Source organism: Lissotriton vulgaris, chromosome 8 (genome assembly GCF_964263255.1).
Source record: "Lissotriton vulgaris chromosome 8, aLisVul1.2, whole genome shotgun sequence".
NCBI classification, from domain to species: domain Eukaryota; kingdom Metazoa; phylum Chordata; class Amphibia; order Caudata; family Salamandridae; genus Lissotriton; species Lissotriton vulgaris.
Window position 1 is genome coordinate 1,167,544,984 of NC_141696.1, and position 20,882 is coordinate 1,167,565,865.

A 20,882-nucleotide genomic window follows, 5' to 3' on the forward strand; every position below is an offset into this window, starting at 1 on the left:
CGCGGGAAGCGCGCGGGCTCGCCCGGGCCAAGGGTGGGCCCGTCCGCGCGTGTCAGAGCCCGGGCCAAGCCATATCACTAACCCGCTCTGCAGAATCTGCTAAGACTGTAAGACTGCCAATTTCTATTGGGTCTATTGTGGTTGTACTGTGTGTCGGTATCTAGTCAGGCCGATTTAGTGGCTACCCCCCCCTTACACACAAACCCTCAGCCATGAGTGAAATGAAGGTTGGGGACAGGGTGGTGGGCACGCTTGGCGCATTTTTAAATCGGGCTGAGTCGGTTCTGATCCATGAGATCCAGGCTGCTGAGTGTAGGCTTTCTTTGGAGCCTGTTCTATCATTGCCCTGCGCTCAGTTACCTGTTGCACAAATAAGTAATAAAGGGAACCGCACAGGCGATAGTATTGTGCCTGATCCTCTATGTACGTCGCCCATGATCACAACCCCTGATGTTTCTTTGCTTTTAGGTAGCACCCAGAGCCCAGCTATGGTAAAAACTAGGGGGAGAAAGGCACTTGAGGAGACAGTGGCGGAACCACCTTGTAAGAAAAAGAAAAGGCGTAGTCCTAGTAAGCAAACCGCTACTGCGGCTGTAACAGGCTCCAAAGGGGTTCATGTTCTTGGGAATATTAATGCTCCTAAATGTAAACCACCTATGCGCACTGCTGTTCAACCCAATGTAGAAAACTTGTGTGCAACTTTAAAGGACCAGCTAACAGCCCTTATTGATCCTGTCCTGAAAAGGCTCGACTCTGTTGTCGAGAGGCTTAATCATATTGAAGCAAGTCTACCTGGTAGTAAGCTAACCCCAGTTGTTTTTAGAGTACAGAATAGTGGGGGCTCGTCCTGTAATCAAACAGTAGTGGATGTCAATGCTCAACAAGGTGTAATCCTACAGGCACCTGTAGGTGTTACTCTGGCCCCTGTTATGCCAGGCGCTGTTACATCTGCTGGCTCGGCCTTAAATATAGCAACTAGGACCCATCCGCAGCAGCGGAAGGAAGCAATGGGCAATAGGCTAAGGGTGGAGGAAGGGGTAGTAGGGAGTCATGACATGCTACCTAGATTGCACCTCCCCCTGGAAGCCACACCAAACACGGTCATCCTAGCAAATGTACCCCCACTTTCAGATGGTACCCGAGAACACTGGTCTAACCTTAAAAACAAAGCTCTTCATTGTTTAGGGAAAAGAATTGGTAACTGTAAATCACGGTTTGATGAATTTAAAATGGTGAGGAGCATTAATTGGATTGGCCATTCACACAAGTCTCTGGCGGGGGACTGTGTGGTAATGAGCTTTAGGTCTCCATCCTTTGTGGAACACATTTTAGAGTTGGCTTCCCATCAGACTCCCTTGTCTAACGAGGTTAAAATTCTACCCCTGGGGTTCTTTTACAAACCTGGTAGGGTCTTACATTGTAGGGAGCCTTGGGTCCCGCATAGAGCTTTTAGCCTGGCTGATCAACCTATCCCGATTAGCAACCGTTTTGACCTCTCATCCACCTTAGAGGACAACGACTGACTGAGGGAAGGTAATTAATTTTCACAGCTTGATGAATCTGGGGTTTTGGTAACAACAGATGGGGACTCCCCGGACTTTTATACCATGCAGAGTAGTGGAGGCAATTCTATACAGGTAAATGTTTCTAATAACGCAGGTTCCACCGGTGAGACTCTAGACCAGTGTCTAACTACTGCCGGAAATGTGGCTTGTCTGGAGGCAAGCTCTTCCACAACTATTTCCTCGTGGAATATAGCGGGTTAGAGTCTAAGTTACATCTACCAGACTGGGCTAGCTTTATTGATCAATCAGATATATGGACCTTTCAAGAAACATGGGCTGTGGAAGGAACCTTCCGCTTGGGATACTTGAATTTTTTAAAATCAGCAATTAAGGGTCCAAGGGGCAGACCAGCTGGTGGTTTGACCATCTGGGTACGCCGGTGTGAAGGGGTAATGGTGGAAGAGGTTCACATCAATTGCCCTGATATCATGGCTGTCAGGGTTAGATCTACAAAGGGTCTCAATATCCTTATATTTAACATCTATGCGAGGGGTCTTCTGGGAGGAAGGTGCACACCAATAATTTCATTTGTGGAAAGCCTTCTAAGCAAAGAGGAGAATGCTAGTTACCGGGTTATTGCAGGCGACTTCAATACATGTTTTGAGCCCCTGGACGAGGACGATGGTAAGATCACTGAAGTTGAGGACGCTTTGTGGGGTGTCCCGCAGTTGGATCTAAAGCCCATAAGGAAATGGACCATGGCGGCCTTGCAATCAAGGGACTGTGTCTGGATAAGGGCATGAGGGCGTTTAACGGCAGGTCAGAGTCCGATAGGTTGGGTGAGCTAACTTATAATAATGGCAGATCAGGTAGTCGTATTGATTACATTTTAGTTAATGTGGAGATGTGGCCGGCCATCGTAAACATGGTGGTTGTGAGTAGACCGGATAGCGACCACAATCCCTAGATTTTGACTGTTATTGATAACAGCTTTAGCAGCTCCCCCATTAATGAGAATAGTGGCTCACTGGTTAGAGCAGGCAGACGCTGAAGCAGAGGTCAGACCCGGGACCAGGGTTCAATTCCCGGCGCGGCAGGGTCTTGAGCTCAAATGTCCATGGACTCGATAATTCTCGCTTCGGTGCCTGACCTAATCATGGGTTCACACTCTGCAACTCTGGGCATTAAGCTTGCTTAATCTCCACAACGGCCCCCTGCGGCGGGATGCCTGGCTTTCACCTTGGGGATGCCCTGTAGGGGCTATCTAACAGGGAAAAGCCAGGACGGGTTCCCAAGGCAAGCGCGGAGATACCCCTTCGGGGGTCGATTCAGGCGCTATATAAGAAACATAATAATAATAATAATAATAATAATAATAATGATGAAGCCATTGTACAGGAGAAAGTAATCCTCACCAATGACCAAAGAAGGGTTCGGTGGCCGGAGATAGCTTCTAACGAAAGATCACGGGCCGTTATACAGGACATGGTCAGATGCTCAATGGGTAAACTAATTAGTTGCGAGTCCCAGGAGGCCCTCAATGATAAAATGTTGAGCATCCATAGTGAACTATTTCTGGGGCTTAAAAAGTTTTTTATTAAAAATCTCCCAAGTAACAAAGATAAATTGCAGAGGTCTGGCACTTAGTATAACAATAGTTGCAGACAGGCCTAACGTGTCCTGGTGGCAGCTATCAAAAGAAGATCAACAGATGCTATTAAAAGTTGCAGGGCCACATATAAAGCAGCGCAGACGATTGCCAAGAAAACTTGGGATGAGGACCGTTGGAGGGAGATACTACAGGCATGTGATAGTCGCAACATGACGGACTTCTGGCACCTACTTAAGTGGGGAAAATGCCCGCAACTATTGACACCCACTACTCACGTTGAGCCCTTACAGTGGGTAACTTACTTTGAAAACCAATTTAAGATCATGGATAGGAATGTCAAGGTTGCACCACCCCACCCCCAGTTATGATGCACCCTTGATATTTGTTACCACCGAGGTGGAGTCTGTTTTGAAAATGATTCCCTGTGGAAAAGCTCCAGGGCCCGATTGCATCCCTGCAGATCTATTTAAGCAAGAAAAAGCTCTGTGGGTCCCATATCTAACTATATTAGCTAATGCACTTGCTTGCGGAGCATCGGTTCCTGATTCTTGGTTTGGAGCCGAGATTTTGCTGATCTTCAAGAAAGGCGATTGCTCAGCTTCGGGGTTAACTATTGGCCGATAAGCCTAATAGATGCAGCACAGAAAATAATAGCCCGTCTAGTGTATTGGGTCGAATTCAGAGCTGGATGACCGAAGCCGATATTTTAACTCCCTTTCAGGCGGGTTTTCGGTCTCATATTGGGACCTTGGATCAAGCATTTAGATTTGTGCTCCTGTACTGGAAGGAAGTTTTTCTTGGGGGAGGTATGCTCTTTGCGGCCTTTGCGGACTTAAGATCCGCATTTGATCTTGTGTAAAGGGCAAAACTTTGGGAAGTTCTTCTGGAGATGGATATGCCCAAGGAGCTGGTTGCGATCTTGGTCAAACTCCGCGAACATACCTATGCTCAGGTTCGTTGGTGTAAACCAGGGGAGGTAACCGAGAGGTTTGAGGTGTCTAAAGGAGTTAGACAAGTGTGCATGCTGGCCCCCACCCTGTTTTCCCTTTTTATTAACGGGGTGGTCCAGTATTTCTCTATTCACCCGACCGACGCACCAACACTAGCTGGCATGAAAGTCCCACTGCTCATGTTCGCGGACGACACCCTTCTAATCTCTAAGACGAGAAAGGGATTACAATTGGCACTGTCTGGTTTTGAGGTGTTTTCGGCAAACATGAGCTGGAAAGTTTATGGTACTCCTTGGTTTAAGGCAAATTAGTGCAAGGGTACATATAGGAGGCGCCACTTTGGAGCAGACATCTGTTTTCACGTTTTTAGGTGTCACTTTCAGTGACGAACTAAGTTGGAAGCCCCAAATAGACCTGCTTGCTTAAAAACACACCCAATTAGGTGGTGCCCTACTTAAAGAGCACAGGCACTCTTTGACCAAACCGATTGCTCCACTAGTTAAATTCTATGGCTCCAAAATCTTACCTGCTGTTTTGTCTGGTGCCGAATTGTGGGGATTCAGTAACCTGACCCCACTAAAGGTTGCACAAAATACAGGTCTGCTGTAGGGTTACCCCAATCCTCTCCGCATATACCTTTACTGTTTGATCTAGGATGCCAGGCTGTTGAGGATGTTGCTCGTTACAGACCATTGGCGTTTTGGTGACGTTTGTGGACTACTCCAGAACTTTCCCTAAATGCTAAGGCTTTAATGGAAGTTAAAGGGTTAGGTGGTTCCCATAAGATCCCATGGTTGGCTGAAATCAAAACAACATTGACAGATATGGGGCTGGGGGAATTATGGGCTAACCCCCTCGATCGTAAACTGTACCATCAGTTCAGAGTAGGCACACTACCACTACGATGGCTATCTAGTAGATGGAATCCCTCAGGAAGTGATAAATGTCCATTTTATATGGATCAAGTTAAAACCGTTGAGGACTTCCTTTTTGTCTGCCCTGAGTATCAACAACCCAGACGCATATGGCTAAAACCCGTTTGTATGCTAATGGGAACTAGACCAGCACAGGTTGCGAGTAGAATATTGAAATACGACACCTCTACTCCAGTGGTTATTGGTGTAGCCAAATTTTTGAGCTGGGCCTGGGTTCTTCTGTTTAAAAAGGTCAGTCCCTAATACGACGGAGCATATGATCCTATGGTTATTCCTAGTGGGAACCAACGTGGGATTCCTTATGGAAATGGGTCCTGGTTGGAGTTTTTTTTACTAGATAATACCTAGCTGTCTAAGTATTTTGCTATTTGCACATTTAATACTATTTTAGCACTTTTTTTCCTATTTAAATTTTTATGTATCTGTATTCTTGGAAAAACAAAATTCTAGTCTGTATAACATGATTGTCTTGTATGAAATTTTATATTTGTGTAGTATGTATTTTATGATGAAGATTCGAAATAAAGACTTATTGACTGACTGACTGAAATTCCTACTTCCCTACAATGAAAGAGAAGATAACTACTGACCGCTTAGCCAAGCGGCGGAACAGACTGCCTACAATTTTTTTAATGCAAAATGGCAGTGCGGGAGGAGAAGGGTGGCTGCTTTTAACCCCTGTGCTAAAGGGTTTCTTACCAGATCCCAGAGGTTAGGGAGGACAACACACTTGCAACATGAAAGCAAAATAGACTGAAACATTGTAACTCAAAAGAGTGTACTGGCTGCTATTTAGTAAACCTGGCTTTTTCCGTAAAACACAAAGGACTAAAATTGAGAAAGAAATTGGATTATAAGTCTGTGCAGTTAAGCATGTGGAAAACAGCATATAATATTTGAAACATTTAAAATACAGGAATTGAAATTAATATAGACATTTGGAAATCTAGGCTAAAAATGACATACAACAAGCAACCACACAACATGTAACATGGCCTGGAAGTTTTCGGAATTTGAATAAACTAGAAAATGTAATCAAGAACCACTTAGTAGGAGGGGGAAAAAGGCAATGCAAGGAGAAAAGAGATAATTGTTACAGGAAATAGACTAGCAGCTAGAATACTGGACACATGAAAGAGTAGCTGGGAGCAGGTGAATTCATTTTGTATGAAGTCTTATTATTAGTAGGGTAAGGTTTACAGATGATGGAAGACATTAAGCACTTTAAGAAATATAGCAGTGGGAACTGGGCATGACAGAAAACAGATAGGGCAGGGGATATGACAAAGCAAAGGTTGTGCAGTGTTAAATTGACTCAACAGGTAATGTCTCTATACTTCATCACACATCGGAGCCGAAAATGGACTACAGGGAATATTGGTGTCTAATGGTACATGAACCAAGGAATTGCCATCACAAGCAGCTTTCAATGAGGAAGATGGTGGAGGGACAAGGCAGTGGTTAAAGTAACAGAACAGTGGAAGAAATTATAAAGTAGTAATGAAAGAATGAGGTCAAAAAGAGAAAACGTTTACTAAACACAGCGAAATGTAATAATAAGGCAAAGGGAACCAGAAGTTGTAATTGGCCAACAGCAATCTGAGTAGAAGGTATAAGAGTACGTGTAGCAATGTGTTATCAATCATTGTTTGGATTGCAGAAAATATAGCTCATGTGAAATGGTGGCACTACGGGAAATAAATAAAGGTAAAAAAACTGCATGATAAATATATTAACGTTTTAAACCTCTGAAAATAAAACCGATATGATATCTGGAAATCTGTGGAAATTATGGACACCATACAGACTGTGAATGCTAAAACACATCTTCCTGCCAATTTTCCAGGATCATTTATAATTTGAGGTGATGGTTTGTTTATTGTGCACTTCAGGTTAAAAAAGCAACTGCACATAGGATTTAGCAAATAGACAGCACATCGAATTATTCTGTTGAAACAAGACGGTTAACAGTGATGGGTGCAAGATATACACCCCCTGGAAAAAGTGTATATAATATATGAAGCAGTTTAAGGTTAAAATTGGATTTTTTGTTTAATTATGTGGTAAATGTTAAACTAATTAAATGCATAAACAAAACCATTTATATCACATTGGTAGCTACATTAAACATACATATTACTCGTGTTAGTAGCGCTAACCACACCAAATAGTTACTGTTTCTAAGTACTTTATTAGTAAACCCATATAGAAATGTTTTTTATCCCTTTATTAACGTACCCACTAATTCATAAATTACTCTAGGAAGTGGGAGAAGCCATGAACAATTATGACATTCACATTGGACACACAGGATCAAGAAACCCGCATTTATCCTGGTCAAATGAAACACATTTTCACTGAAACAAATAAAAAAAAAAGACTGATATATGTAACAAAGTACATTCCAGCAATGTGTCTTAGAGGACAACAACTTTTAATGTATATAGCAGGTTTGGCAAACAAAGCATAGATTTAAGGTGAATTAAATGAATCCGATTTCTGAGCCAGAAAGGGAACAATAACACAAGTACAACAGCAGACTGAATAGGTATTTACTTAACACTTCAAGGAAGTAAATACAGAAAATAACCAGATGAGCTGGACTCGAAAAGCTTAACGTTCGCAGAAGTTAATACATACTAATGCCACATACCAATATATTATTTACTCTCAAACAAGTCATTACAAACAAGGAAACGGCATGAATTCTACTTCAATGAAAACAAGATTCTGGATCAGACCGGCTAACCTTTCTTTTGTCCATTCACAACTTCTTATAACTAGTAACTAGATGATGGAGTCTTCTGACGTGCATCTACAACTGCATTCTTTAAAGTTAACTGTGCAACACTAGGTACATCACCTAACAGATGGATGTTAATAAAATCTGATCTAAAATCTTTCTGAGCCAAACTTGTTTAATTTTGGCTAGTATATTTCCATCTCTGTTAGACACAGGCTAAATCGGATACATTGTGGGACACAGCCCAAAAACATTTTACAGAGTAGGCTATTAAATATGACAAGGTTACTGTCATACCAGTGATGTGCATATTTCTGGACCATCAGTTTTTGTTAGCTAGTATGCTATCTTTTTCTAGCAAGAGAGAGAGAGTATATGTTTCACCTGGGAAAATGTCAAATTTGTTTAACAAATAGTTATTCCAATCATACAGCCAGCATGGTAACTAATGAAATATTCTAAAAATATCAAAATGGAAAGTGGCTGTATATAAGGGGTGCCCATCTCACGACTTGTATTATATATATATTGAAACGGCTTACAATGCCTATACTACCTAGTTGAAAAATTGTCAAGAATTTAAAAAAGAAAAAATATAAATCCATGACTCCATTTTACACGCATAACATCGCTCTATTGAGGTACCCCTCCCAATTTGGAAAATCTAATACTATTGGGGGATTTCCAGAGGTTAACGGGTATAAGCCTCAATACTTCAAACTAGGAGAAGTATTGATACATTTAGCAGTTAGAAAGATTATTGAAGACATGCCTAACTTTACACAGGAATGTATCATCTAAAAGAATGTCGGTCATTTTGAGGAGCCTGGTTAAACAATAAAAGGTTGATCTTCATTATCCTAGAGTGTAAACATTGAAAAACCTCACACTATTCGTTTTTATTTCATGAAATACCATTTTATGCACCAGACACATTTTATTAAACCTTGGCTAAGCAAATGAGAAATTTAATTTTAAGACCACAATTCCAATGATGACTTCATGTAAACTGATCAGATTGGTAAAACTTTGTAAATGAACTCTTAATAGATTAATATGCTCACTGCCTTATCATGGCTCAAACCATAATTTGCTGGATACCGATTTAGACCATACTTTTTTAATTCTTTAAAAAATATGTAAAACATATCGACTGTATTACAGATGAGCAAAAAATGATTTAAAAAAATAACGGTAGTAGGGCTAAAGTCAAAAGAGATTTGAGAAATAGTAATGATAGGAATAAACGGAACCATTGCTGCTTTTCCAATCTCTGTGATACATCTTGGAAGTGTCAGAACAAGAAGCCGTGACCAATAATTAACGCAAATGTTAACCCGACAACTGTGAGGTGGCCGTTGGCTCATATATGGACATAAATCTCAGATATCAGGCTAGCAGTAATGGATGCAGTGCATTGCTTACTCTCTCATGATTGGTTATGTTTACTCGTGGCTCTTTTGACCCTAGTCCCTAGACTAGTCCCACTGCTATCATTTTTTCGGTTGACAATCCTTATCACTGCAGGTCTGGACCTTCTGTAGCATCCTGAGAACTGTGCACCATTGATGCCATAATTCCTGGGAGTCATTCATTTTTATCGACTCAACCGCATCTATAATTAGGTACTTGAACACCAGGATTAATATTTCACCACAAACTTTTACATCCAGCAGGTAACGTCCTACTCTAGAGCTTACTAATGACCGGCTAGACCTTAATACATCCATTATACATTATGACAAGGACTCTTACACACCTACTGTTTAGCTAATTATTTACATTCTAGACCTTACTTAGTCCACAATCTATATATCTACATACATCCTCTATTTTCTCATTCTTTAGCACTTATTTCTTCAGGCCGGTACCGAAGGGCATGCTCATTACACCATCACTCACATACCGTTACCATTGACCATTTACAAATCATTACTTTTTTTTGATTCTGCTCATCCATTTTTCAATCCATTAATTTGGAAAATTATGGATACTGAGGAGCTAATTAATTGGCACCTTACTTCAAATCATACACTGACTTCCAAATCCTAAACTCATCTTGGAGATACACCAACATTATGGTCTACTCTTTTCACTTGTGTCTCGACTTCAAAAGAAAGCTCTAAAATTGGATGAAGAAAACTGTTTTTTTTACCTTCTCAGAATCACTCACTCTCTGCATGAACCAGTTTATAGAATGGGCCAATGTCTTTATTATGGTGTTCCGTTACGACATAATGACCCCTTTATGAAATGGACTTCTTGTTCACCATCCACCATTTTTTTAGGTTACTTTTGGTACCCTCATCTCCCAGTTCACGATAAATAATGTTCCATGTGTTTTATTCATTATTGTGTTGCTTCAACGAATGCATTGTTATGTAATGCATAATATTATTATCAATTCACAGCCTTGAGAAGTAGATTAAATGTGTAGGTTTTGCCTGCTTTCCTGCGCATGACTACCTGGATACTCTGTAATTGCTGGTTTCCCGTATAACTAAAAACTTTCATTACAGACCTTTTGGAATCAAGAGAAAACAAAAGCAACACAAACAAAAAAAAAATATTCAAGTACCAATGTTCTCCCATTCCTTGATGTTTATTCTTGACTGATGGTCTTTGCCATTAATTCATGTAACACCCCTATGCAGCAGGGTGTTTGAATCACTGAAGCACTCAACAGCATACATATTTGGAGCATTTTCTAAACACATTTTTGATATAACCTCACCTATATACCTTTTGGATGTGCAGCCCTTTCTCACAGCCACTACTGCAATAGTTAGTATGTACTTTTTAAGCTGGAAAGCAAATAGCAGCTTACCCAGGGACTATCAATGACTGAAAAGTATGGGACAATGGGGAAATTGGATTTTTTTTAATGTTATAAAGTGGGTTGAATTTACTGACAAGCCTCTTTTGTTATTTTGGTTGCCATAAGACAAAGAATCTAGAAATTCTTTCCTGCCCGGATATAAATCTTGGGACTTTTAACTTATTAACCTTTAGAGACAACACAATTTGAAGTCAATACTCTAAAAATGAGTATTTTCCCGACTGAATGACATTGTGATGCACATGAGTTCATCCGCATGCCCACTAAAGTTGGAAGCATATGTTTACATCAATATCAAACAATCTGCACTATTTCAAACGAGAGTTTATGTGGATCCTTACAAATAAAAACACATTTAAAAAACCTACCACACTATGCCAGATTGCTGCTATTTTGCATGGAATAAAAAGAAGTGCTTTCTTTATTCAGGGAAGAAACGTGCAAGCTGCCAATAAGGTTATTCATGTGTATAATGAATAATATAAAAATAGTCAAATAACTACAAATGCAATAAACAGAATTCAAGACTAACTTGAAATGTATTAGACAAACAGTCTATGAATTCGTAAAAGATGACGTGCACATAGCCCTAGTGATAAACTAAGAATTTAGTCATTATACCGGTTGCCAATATTGAGTACATATTCCTGTACCATTTTATGTATATTGCTATTGGTCTGCATCAAATCATGCCTTCAGATTCTCAGCAATAACACAATGAACACTAAAGTTATATGGTCAGTGTCTGCTGTGCATCAGCCCTGCGCGACAAGCTGTGGGGTTGTCAACGCAATTGTTTTATACACAATTGAACCTTGGTCTAGGCTTACAGCCAAAAGTGTATGGATTATGTAATTTGCTGCTATGCTGATAGCCAGAATTTTTATCATACAACACTGGAAGAAATGTCTTATTAAAAGTATGGAAAACCAAGTTATCATTAAACTTAAATTGAGAAAATGTTACTACAAGAGGGCAATAATTCAAACATCTTCAAAAATGTGCACCCATATGTTGAGAGAGATAAAACATCACAACACAACATCTCAATGTATTAATCACGGGTGTCATCTTCTTGATGGCCCGTGTTCCTTTTGCATTGCCCTTGAAGTTTGCTGCAACCAGAAAGTATGTGCAAATCCATTTACATCTCTAGTCTATATAAAAGAAAACAATTGCACTAACCCCGATTCTGCATTTTCATCTAAAATAGTTTTTAATTATGCATTTTATGTTGCAATGATGGCCAGTATAAAGTAGGAAACCTGTAGTTAAGATAATTATGCATTTTATGATGAGTAGGAACCCTATAGTTAATATTTCCCTAGTCATGTGTGTTGAAAAGCAGATTTAGGAACTCCAGATGTAAATCAAAAGAGCTTACTTACCTCTGGAAATCTCGGACTGGCTTTGTTTAGTGCATGTGAGCATGCGTTTACTGCATGCGCCAATTCCTGCTCCAGCAGACTGTGGGATTTTGCAGCTTCACAAATTCTAGAAACAAGTCAAAATACAGAGTCACTAGTCAATATTATACAAGAAGAATACATACAAATAAATATACTTTTTATTTTTAAAATTGGCAAATTCATTAGAACAATGATTTAAGAAATTTGCTTAGGAACGTCTTCGTACTTTTGTTAAACGGATACGTGTCATAAGTAAGAGTTTGTTTTATATTTAAAAGGAGGGAAGATGGGTGTAACCATAGGAATACTTCACTTGAATCCTGCTACATACAGCAAGTCGCCCAGGTTTACTGAACACTAGGGGAAAAAAAGGTTTATGTTTACCTCCTAGCTAAGTACTACTCTGCTTTAATGCGTTGCCATGCATCAGATAAACCTGGTTGCTAAACACGTCATACAACATAGTTGAATAGTGAAAATGTTTGTCTAAGTTCAAGCTATAATTACTACTGATGTGCACTGAAATGATAAGTGAGTCTTTTGTGAGGTAAGAAAACACGGTACTACAAGGCCGTGCATCATTCCTACCGCACAGAAAAAGAGATGTAATTTTACTCCCTTAAATCATGCTGGACGTCCTTATGTGCTTTATTTAAAACCTAAAGTTTGATGGAAAATGTGGATGAAACGGACGATTAATATCAGGTCAAAAACAAAAATATTCCAAAAGTGAATAAGTACTCCGGTGAGTCATGACATGCTCTATCTCACCTCACCAAAAATCTCACTTAATATTACTCGGTGAAATTTAGAGTTGTCACCTAACCTCACAAGTAGGTGTATTCATATGTATTCATCAAGGTGACACAGTAAAATCGTGTTCTAGTTAGAAAAAAAAATCAAACACTTAAGGGTATACATTCTCAAATCAAACACGTAAGGGTATACATTCTCAAATCAAACACGTAAGGGTATACATTCTCATTGATTTGGTTATAATACGATAATGACTCGGCAAACACGAATTTACAAATATAATAGGTTTGGTCTTGCTTCTTCTGCTCTACAAAAGCCAGGCACTTGTAAAGACGTATCTGTCCTGAGATAACTGGTAGTGACTAAGTATTTACACTAGTGCAGACTTTTTATGTATATTTTTAGGCACTGGTCCCCTCTTCTCCGATGCAAAGGGGCTGGTGAATGTTTAGCATGTGCCTATTAGCCCCCTCCTCCTCCTGCCACTAATGAGCAGCAATTGTTCGAAACAGTACACACTGGGAGATGATTTTCTCTTCCTGATAAACCCTGAATCCATTCTGCTTATTTCCAAAAGTCCTTTTCTGTATTTAGGTGAGATGTAGGGCATTAGTCTCACAACCAGATGAGCCCCAACTTCAGTCTTTAGGTCTGTGAGTACAAGTATCCTGACCTAGAGTCTGGTTAGTGCACAACAGCAGCAAGGAGCCTTTGGAGGTACCTGCTTCCAGGTGCAATGCCTGGTCATCAGAGCCCGGGGTGGGCTCTTGATCAGTTATTGACAAAAGGCAACTCTTCCTCCCCTCTCTTTTGCCATTTTCTGCAGCTGCCACCTTCTGATATAAGAAAAAACTCAGTGTCACCCTTTACTGAGAGGCCTGGCCTGGTACGTATACCAGTTTGTCATGGACTGCTAGGGTACCAAAATGGTGCAAACAATAAATGCGTCTGGGTGCCCTCAAGGGCCCAGAGACACAACCTGTGATGGTTGAAAAGTCCTAAACATGGAAGGAAGAACCAGGCTAACACCCCATACAGCATGATGCACACCGGCTCACAACTGTCTGCCAGGCCACACAGAAGACTTCCATGACTAGGCACCCTGCAACCACAAGCACATTACCGTTGACTTGAAAAGACAGCAACAAAAGTCATGTGAAGATATTTTTGCCCCGTTGCAGAAGATGGTTTAATGGGCCTGCAGTCTCTGCACAACATCTCCTACTATCACTGGCAAATTGTGATTGATTTTTTTTGCAGCTTTATATGACCCGAAGGTATTGGAGCGCTTTGCATGCGCACCAGCTACTTTACACATAGAAACACTCCATTTTTTGAATGCACGAGGAGAGTAAGGGAGAATCACTGGATGTTGAGTCGACGCCGAGACTCGAAACTAGTTCCACAGCTCCCAAGTCAGCAGCTCTGGCCCTTACGTCACATCCTTAGGCAAGCAATAGTCTGAAAGCCATGACTGATAACGAGTACTACTTCGACTAAATTAAGGTGAAAATGTATCAGCCCTTCCACGTGGCGCTCAATGAGAGACACATCGTTATAATTACGTGTGTCAACGTCAGGGCCACCTGTTTATTGTTGCGTTAATTTTAACTTACTGCAAGTGCACACTAGATGGCGCCGTTACACAGAATAACGCAAAAATAATCCAACTATAGTTCCGAATTTTACTTATAATGCACCAATACAAACGCATATTGGACATTTCAGTTTTCTTTTCGGACAACTCGTGAACCTATGAAAGCTTAACACAAACCAGAGGAAAAGCGGTGTGATCACGTTCTCTAAACTAAAACACTTTAAAAGGGCTTGTGCAAACACGGGAAAACTCACTGCAGACCTGTACCTTCATCTAAATAGCACAGCGATTTAATACACCCGCTATGGATTCAAAACACATGGTTTTGTGATCTGGTCTTTCCTTTTCTACATTAGTTGAATATCGGACGGAAAATAAGTTATGACAAGCATTTTATGAAACACTTAGAGGTCTATAAGGATGGCGGGCGGACTCCAGTCCGCCTGCCACCCTAGCGGTGCTGGGACCGGCCGCCAGTGGTGCAGCGGTCCCGCACCGCAAATTAGGATGCGACTGCTACCCTGGCGGTCGCGTCCCGCATTTATGACATTGTGGCAGGCGGTGGTGCAAGCAGCACCCGCCACAAATCAATATATGCATGTTGTGCATTGGCATGCACGTGACAGGCACAGCGCAGTGCCTGCCAACTTCTGTATGCCAATGTTGGGGAGTACCACAGGTACCCCCCAAGTGCAGCTCCCCCACATCCTCACCCCCCTAGGGGCCCGCAACAGGCCCCCAAAGGAAACACTGCATGCCTTTCAATGGCGGAGTCTCAACCATGAATAGGCATTACACTGTGTAGTGGGTAAATCCCACAGGTACAGGTGTAGATAAGTAGACACCGTAGACCAAGTCAGGTACTTGTAGTTGATGTTTATTAGCAGAAGTCATGGTCAAGATAACATGATAACAGCCCCATCAGGAGCAGCCTACTGGCCGCTCAGCCCATCCTTAACTGTAACTCAGATGCATCCAACATTCCACCCACACTAGGATTCCAATAAGAATACACACACACTGGGCTGAGCAGCTGGATACAAGTACATACATAAAACATGAGAATACTACACACTGCCACCATTGTAATATGGATGGCGGTGCCTACAAGGCACTGCCACCATATTGCAGGCCTTTTCTGCTCGGTAGACAATTGTGACGATTGCCTACTGGCGGTAAAGCGGCAGACGATCTTACCGTCCCCCACAGTACCCCCCGCCATGCTAATGTGGCGGGGGGTAAAAGGCAGTCCGGCGGGGTGTTTTGGAGGGGCGGATCGCCACTGCCGGTAGGGCGGTGGCGATCCGCTGGCCATTCTAATAGACCCCCAAATGTCCTGCGGTAAAGTTATTTCAGAACATGTAAACTGCCCCGGAGGCTCCACAAAAACACTGTACTGGGCTGCAGGGGTCTTCTTGTTGATGGGGTCTTCACTGCTTTCCTCACTCAAAGCAATGGTATTCTAGCTCAATATGTTAGAGACTTATCTCTTCTGTCTTCACAATGAAGACCAGCTCAAGAATAGAAGTGCGCACCCTTGTCATGCTCAGGGACCCTTGGTTTCATCTAACTTGGGAACATCGACGTGTGTAGCTCTGCTTGAATTTATTCCGATTGTACACACTGATATACTAAATATGTTATGCCAAATAGGCTGTATGTTCAGAAGGGGGCTTAGAACGAGTGTGCAGAGTCGGTACGATGTAATCAAGGTGAGAGATAGGAGGCAGGAATTTGTCCAGAATGTGTACATTAGAAAAGGGGTTGTGCTGAACATTTATACTGTGCTAGCATGGGACAGGTTTAGGCTGATTGGAGCGCGTTAGGCTGATTCATTTTAAGCCTCTAGGGTGGGCTTCTCCAATTAATCGTTTGTGAGCTACTTGTAACTCTACAGCTATCTATAAGTAGTTCTCATGTGGTGTGCATCTCAGCCAACTAAATTTTAAGCTTTTGCTTTGCCAAATATATGTATGCCAAAATTGAAAAACTCATTTGAGTTGTAAATGTGTTTAGTTTCTTTACTCATAAGCTGATGTTTGGAGAAAAATGTTATGTAAAGCTCAGTGTTTGAGTGATAAATCATGCAGCATTGGAGAGACTTATTACTAATATTATCTTGGTGCCAGGGGTATTGCAGCTTTGACTGTAGTACATTTGCCATGTAGAGGCATTCCAAATTGTTAAAGCTTTTTTTAGGTCTTGGCTCTAGACAGCACATGCGCTGCCTCGAAGAGACATGTTGTATATACTCTGAGCTTCAGCCCCCCGCCCCTATAGGCTTTCCATTTGCTTGCTCCATCATCGCTCTCCTATTCTTTTTCTCCATTTGTCCACAGCTTGCATGCGTCGTACCTCTTCCTGTATTTAGTCCGCCCCGAGAGCAGTGACCAATGAAATCTAGCCATCCCCAGCTCCCAGTAAAGCAGCTGGTTTTCTAACTACTTTTTAATTGATGTTGAGCACTTCACGTGGAATGATTCTTCTTTCTAGCATCCTTTGCAGACTGTCTTCAAGCCACGGTCTTTGTGTAGAGAGAGGTTTCTCACTGCAGGTAGCACTGGGGCTCTCTTATTCTAGAGCTCCTGGCTTTCATCAGCCTGACTGAAGGAGTAATCAGGGAAAGATAAAGCGCAGACTTCACCCAAAGACCCCCTCATCTTCCATAATAGAGTTTACAGTTCAACCACGCACCCCTAACTTCCACCAAATGGCAGTGCTCAGAAAAATTAATGAGGAGCTTCTTGTTAACCAAAAGGCTCACAGAACATCTTAAAGGTAGCCCTATCTCCATTCCTCACTTCAGTATCTTGGTCTCCTCCCTCCAGCTACAGGAATGCAAATAAACCCCCAATGTCTTGGACCACAAACCTCACCCTCCATCTCCAGCTATGTCAACCCAGCGATATTTAACATGAATCCCACTGGGCTCCAATACTCTGACTCACTCCTGCTATTCATGATTTATACTTGCGACACACAGAAATACAAATAAGGGATGTCAGCGCACAGGTCTGAGCATGCACATACAACAGAATGGTAAACAGGTTGTGCATTACGCCTCAACCCGAACCGCCATGACAAAAATGTGATCACATTATTATTTCGCTTACCCACAGTATGCTGCCACCACTGCTCTATGCACCATACTCATGACGGGGACATTAGCTCACTGTTGTATAGAGGGTATGCTTGGAGCATTCCTGAAAGTCACAGCACAGGTCCAAGAATTCTCGTAGTCGGGGACAGTCCTGGGTTTCTATGGACATGGTTAGCTTAGCGGGATGCCACACCGCAAGGAAAGGTCAGGTTACCAGATATACAAGAAGTTGGGCACTCAAGGCAGGGGAATATTACATTATACAATGCAGGGGACATTCCCGTCCTAAAATGTCCCCCGAGGTGATTTAATTTTTGGAGCATAAACCACAGTAAACTATAGTGGCAATGCATTGCTAACGCTTTCTTACCTTGTAATAAGTTCCTCTGCAGCTTGGGAACAGAGCTGGATCTGTGAAACCTCTTCCTCTGTAGCGAGGTCAACTGCTTGCTGTGGGTATAAATGAGGCCGGAGGGCTGGTTTGCAAGAATCGCACTTCTGTTTGTCTTCCCAGGATTTCAACGTGTTCTCAAAAGCCTACGAAGAATGGATGTACACTCAGTGTCTGAAACAATGCAGTGGCAGTGGGCAGTGTTAAATAATGGCCACTGCATATCTTCCTAGACATAAATGCTAGATACAATTCTTTGATTGCTCTACTAAAACGCACATTTATCTGTACAGTTAAAAGTTCTATGCACGTTGCACAATGCATTATTACGAGTGCATTAAGCAATACATCAGAAAGGGTACTGGAAAGGGCAATAGGCAGTAGCAGAAATGTGCCAATCAAATTGTCACTGCATAGTATGCTATATCAGAATTCAAGGGCAAACCAGTTGTCTATAAAAGAATCCCCTCCTTAAAAACCGAACCTGTATCACACAATATACTACAATTAACATGTTGATTTGCTGGGGAATAAATACATATTATGTGAAAGAAAGGATTTTCCAAATAGAGTAAAACTTGTAGACTGAAGCATTTAACTAGAAACATTTCCACCTGAAAAAGGTGAATGCCCAAGTTCCCCGGTCATAATTTAGACACTGTACTAAATTAGTGTGTAATCATTCACAGGCGCGAAGAAGCTGGAAGAGGTGCACTTCCAATTCAATCTCAAGAGCTCAATAGGCTACCTTGGTATGGATGTTGTTTGGGGAATGATGATTCAAAATGGGAGTTCCCACATTGTCAAGAGGAGCAGATTTAATTTAGGTGAGTGGGGGCAAATCTCAGACAGGCAATGCAATATCTTGAGGTGTCAACGATTCACTGTGTTTGCAACCCCTGCCTCCCAACCCTTGAAGTGTTTTCCTGCTGCCCAGTGTGGCTGCAGTGTTTTAGATGCAAATGAAAAGAGGGATCTGCAGCAAAATGTAGAAGCTTTTAATTCGGCAAACATTTATATTGGGCAAAATGCTCAGTGCTTAAGGTGATCATAGGTGAGTGAAAAGTAGTGAAAACAAGTGCTGATTACAAGAACACACTGACAACAAGATAATAATATGAAACAGAGGCGTAAATAAACAATCACCAGCCTATTGTCTCGTGTCATCATCAGCTTCCTGCTCCAACGTCAAGCCGGCGCTGCAATGCCTGACGGGTAGCACATAGTGCTACACTTTGGTGGAGATCTTTTGTTCCTGGCCGATGATCAAAAGAGTGTGTGGGGCCCAAGCTGGTGATATGACAGCAGCCGTTAAACCAGCCTGTTGTGTGAGGCTTCCCTAGTTCCGACAAGGGATACCCTTCCCTGTCTATTACATATATCCACACTTAGAGAGAGGAAGATAAATCACCCCACTATACTAACATTACTCCTTATGGGAACTTTGTGCATCTTCTTGGATAGAGGTTGTTGGGACGTGCACACTGGACCCGTCTAAATATTGTCCCTTTTATGTCCCTCCCTGTTGTTTATCAATACTTCTTTTACCAAGGAAACATTCTCTGGGTCCTACGGAATTATTGGTCTGTGACCTCTTAACAGAGCTTCATTTGAGCTGGTGGTTGCTGGTGCCTAATTTGAGCTGGTGGCACTCGGTTTTGGGGACCGGCTCTCATTTTGCCGTATCAGAAATTAACTGGGAGCAAGAGTGGGAAAAACACACAAACGTGAAAGATGAAAGAAGACAAAGACGGAAAAACTTGTACGAAGGGAGAAAATAGGTACCAGCAAGAGTGGGATAAGGTTGTAGAAGTATCTGGCAGTGGATTAAAGAGGCCTGAGATGAATTCAAGACTATGCAGCCTTGGTATTTGGCTCACCAAGGAGTAGAGCTTTGGACACCAGCACTCTCTCTTTTACAAATTAAGCACTGCCTCTAATTTTAACATCTGCCATCCTCTATTTCGCCTGAAATTGTTACCATTGAGAACCTGGTTCTCAAAGACATCTCTTGTTAAAACTCATCATATGTTTGCTCCTTTTAATACTTGAAAGGAAGGGAGACCTCTTTGTAGCCACCTGAAAAAGAACAGTGCCATCAAAATCAAACCAGTTGATAGGGGACGCAGAGTTGTGACGCAAAACACTACGGATTATAGTTCTGAAATCTACAGCTAACTGGATAACATAGAACACTACAAAAAATCTGAATACTCACCCTAGACAGGAATTTTTAATGTACTTGATTTAATGTACATATGTGTATGTTGTAAAAGTCTGATTTTTCTTGTCATTTTCTTTAGTGTGGTTTACAAGTTTCCTAAGACTTTTCTCAAGATTTACATTGAATCTAAATGAACTAAACTATGCATGATTGAAACCTACACTAAAACAGGGGACTCAGTGTAAATTGTTTTGTGTATTTGATTTGTTTTGGTTTCAGTCTGAAACAGTGGCTGTCACGTTAAGCAGGGTTGGGCCCTAGAGTTAAATTTCGCCAAGAGCTTTCATCACAAAGTGGCTCTGCCCGGTGGCAGTGGGCTTGCTGGCAGTAGCTGGATGGTTGCTGTGTGGTTTTTAATTAAGCGCATTCTGTCACGCTGATTGCGAGCGGTGACACGCTTTTGTAAATGCTCTAACTGATCGTTTTTAATTGTGCACTAACCTGCCCTGAAAGTCAACAGGTTACTAACCTTCATCTTGGATTCCAGGAGCTGTGCGTGGCTGTCTGTGGGCTGATTGTCATCGCGGGCTTACAGCAGCCGCGGCCGCCATCTTGGCTTGGGCTGGATCGGCAAACCCCACCCACGCCACTCCCCCCACGCTACTCCTCCATTTAAACGGCCCACATGTGTCAGCGCAGCGGACAAGCGCAGCGGGCGCGACGTAGGCGCGCCGGAGTCACGCCAGAGTCGAGCCCTTCTGCGCCCGTCCGCGGCTGGCCGGGGCAAGGGGTGCCTCATTATGCCCCTTTACTCACATACTCATTATCCCAACTTTGCTCATACTGGAACCCCGGTGCCATCGGACCCTCTGTTGCTGACT

General features: G+C 42.0%; 1 protein-coding gene across 3 annotated transcripts in view; it reads right to left on the reverse strand.

Annotated features, from left to right (window-relative positions):
* DGKH (diacylglycerol kinase eta) overlaps positions 1 to 20,882 on the reverse strand; it is a 749,224-nt gene that overhangs the window by 67,428 nt on the left and 660,914 nt on the right. For all 3 annotated transcript variants that reach the window (XM_086935028.1, XM_086935027.1, XM_086935026.1), the window contains exons 24-25: positions 17,817 to 17,983; positions 11,973 to 12,078 (exon numbers count right to left, since the gene is read on the reverse strand). In XM_086935028.1, coding sequence (XP_086791154.1) covers positions 11,973 to 12,078; positions 17,817 to 17,983 — 273 coding nt within the window. The remainder of the gene's footprint in view (positions 1 to 11,972; positions 12,079 to 17,816; positions 17,984 to 20,882) is intronic.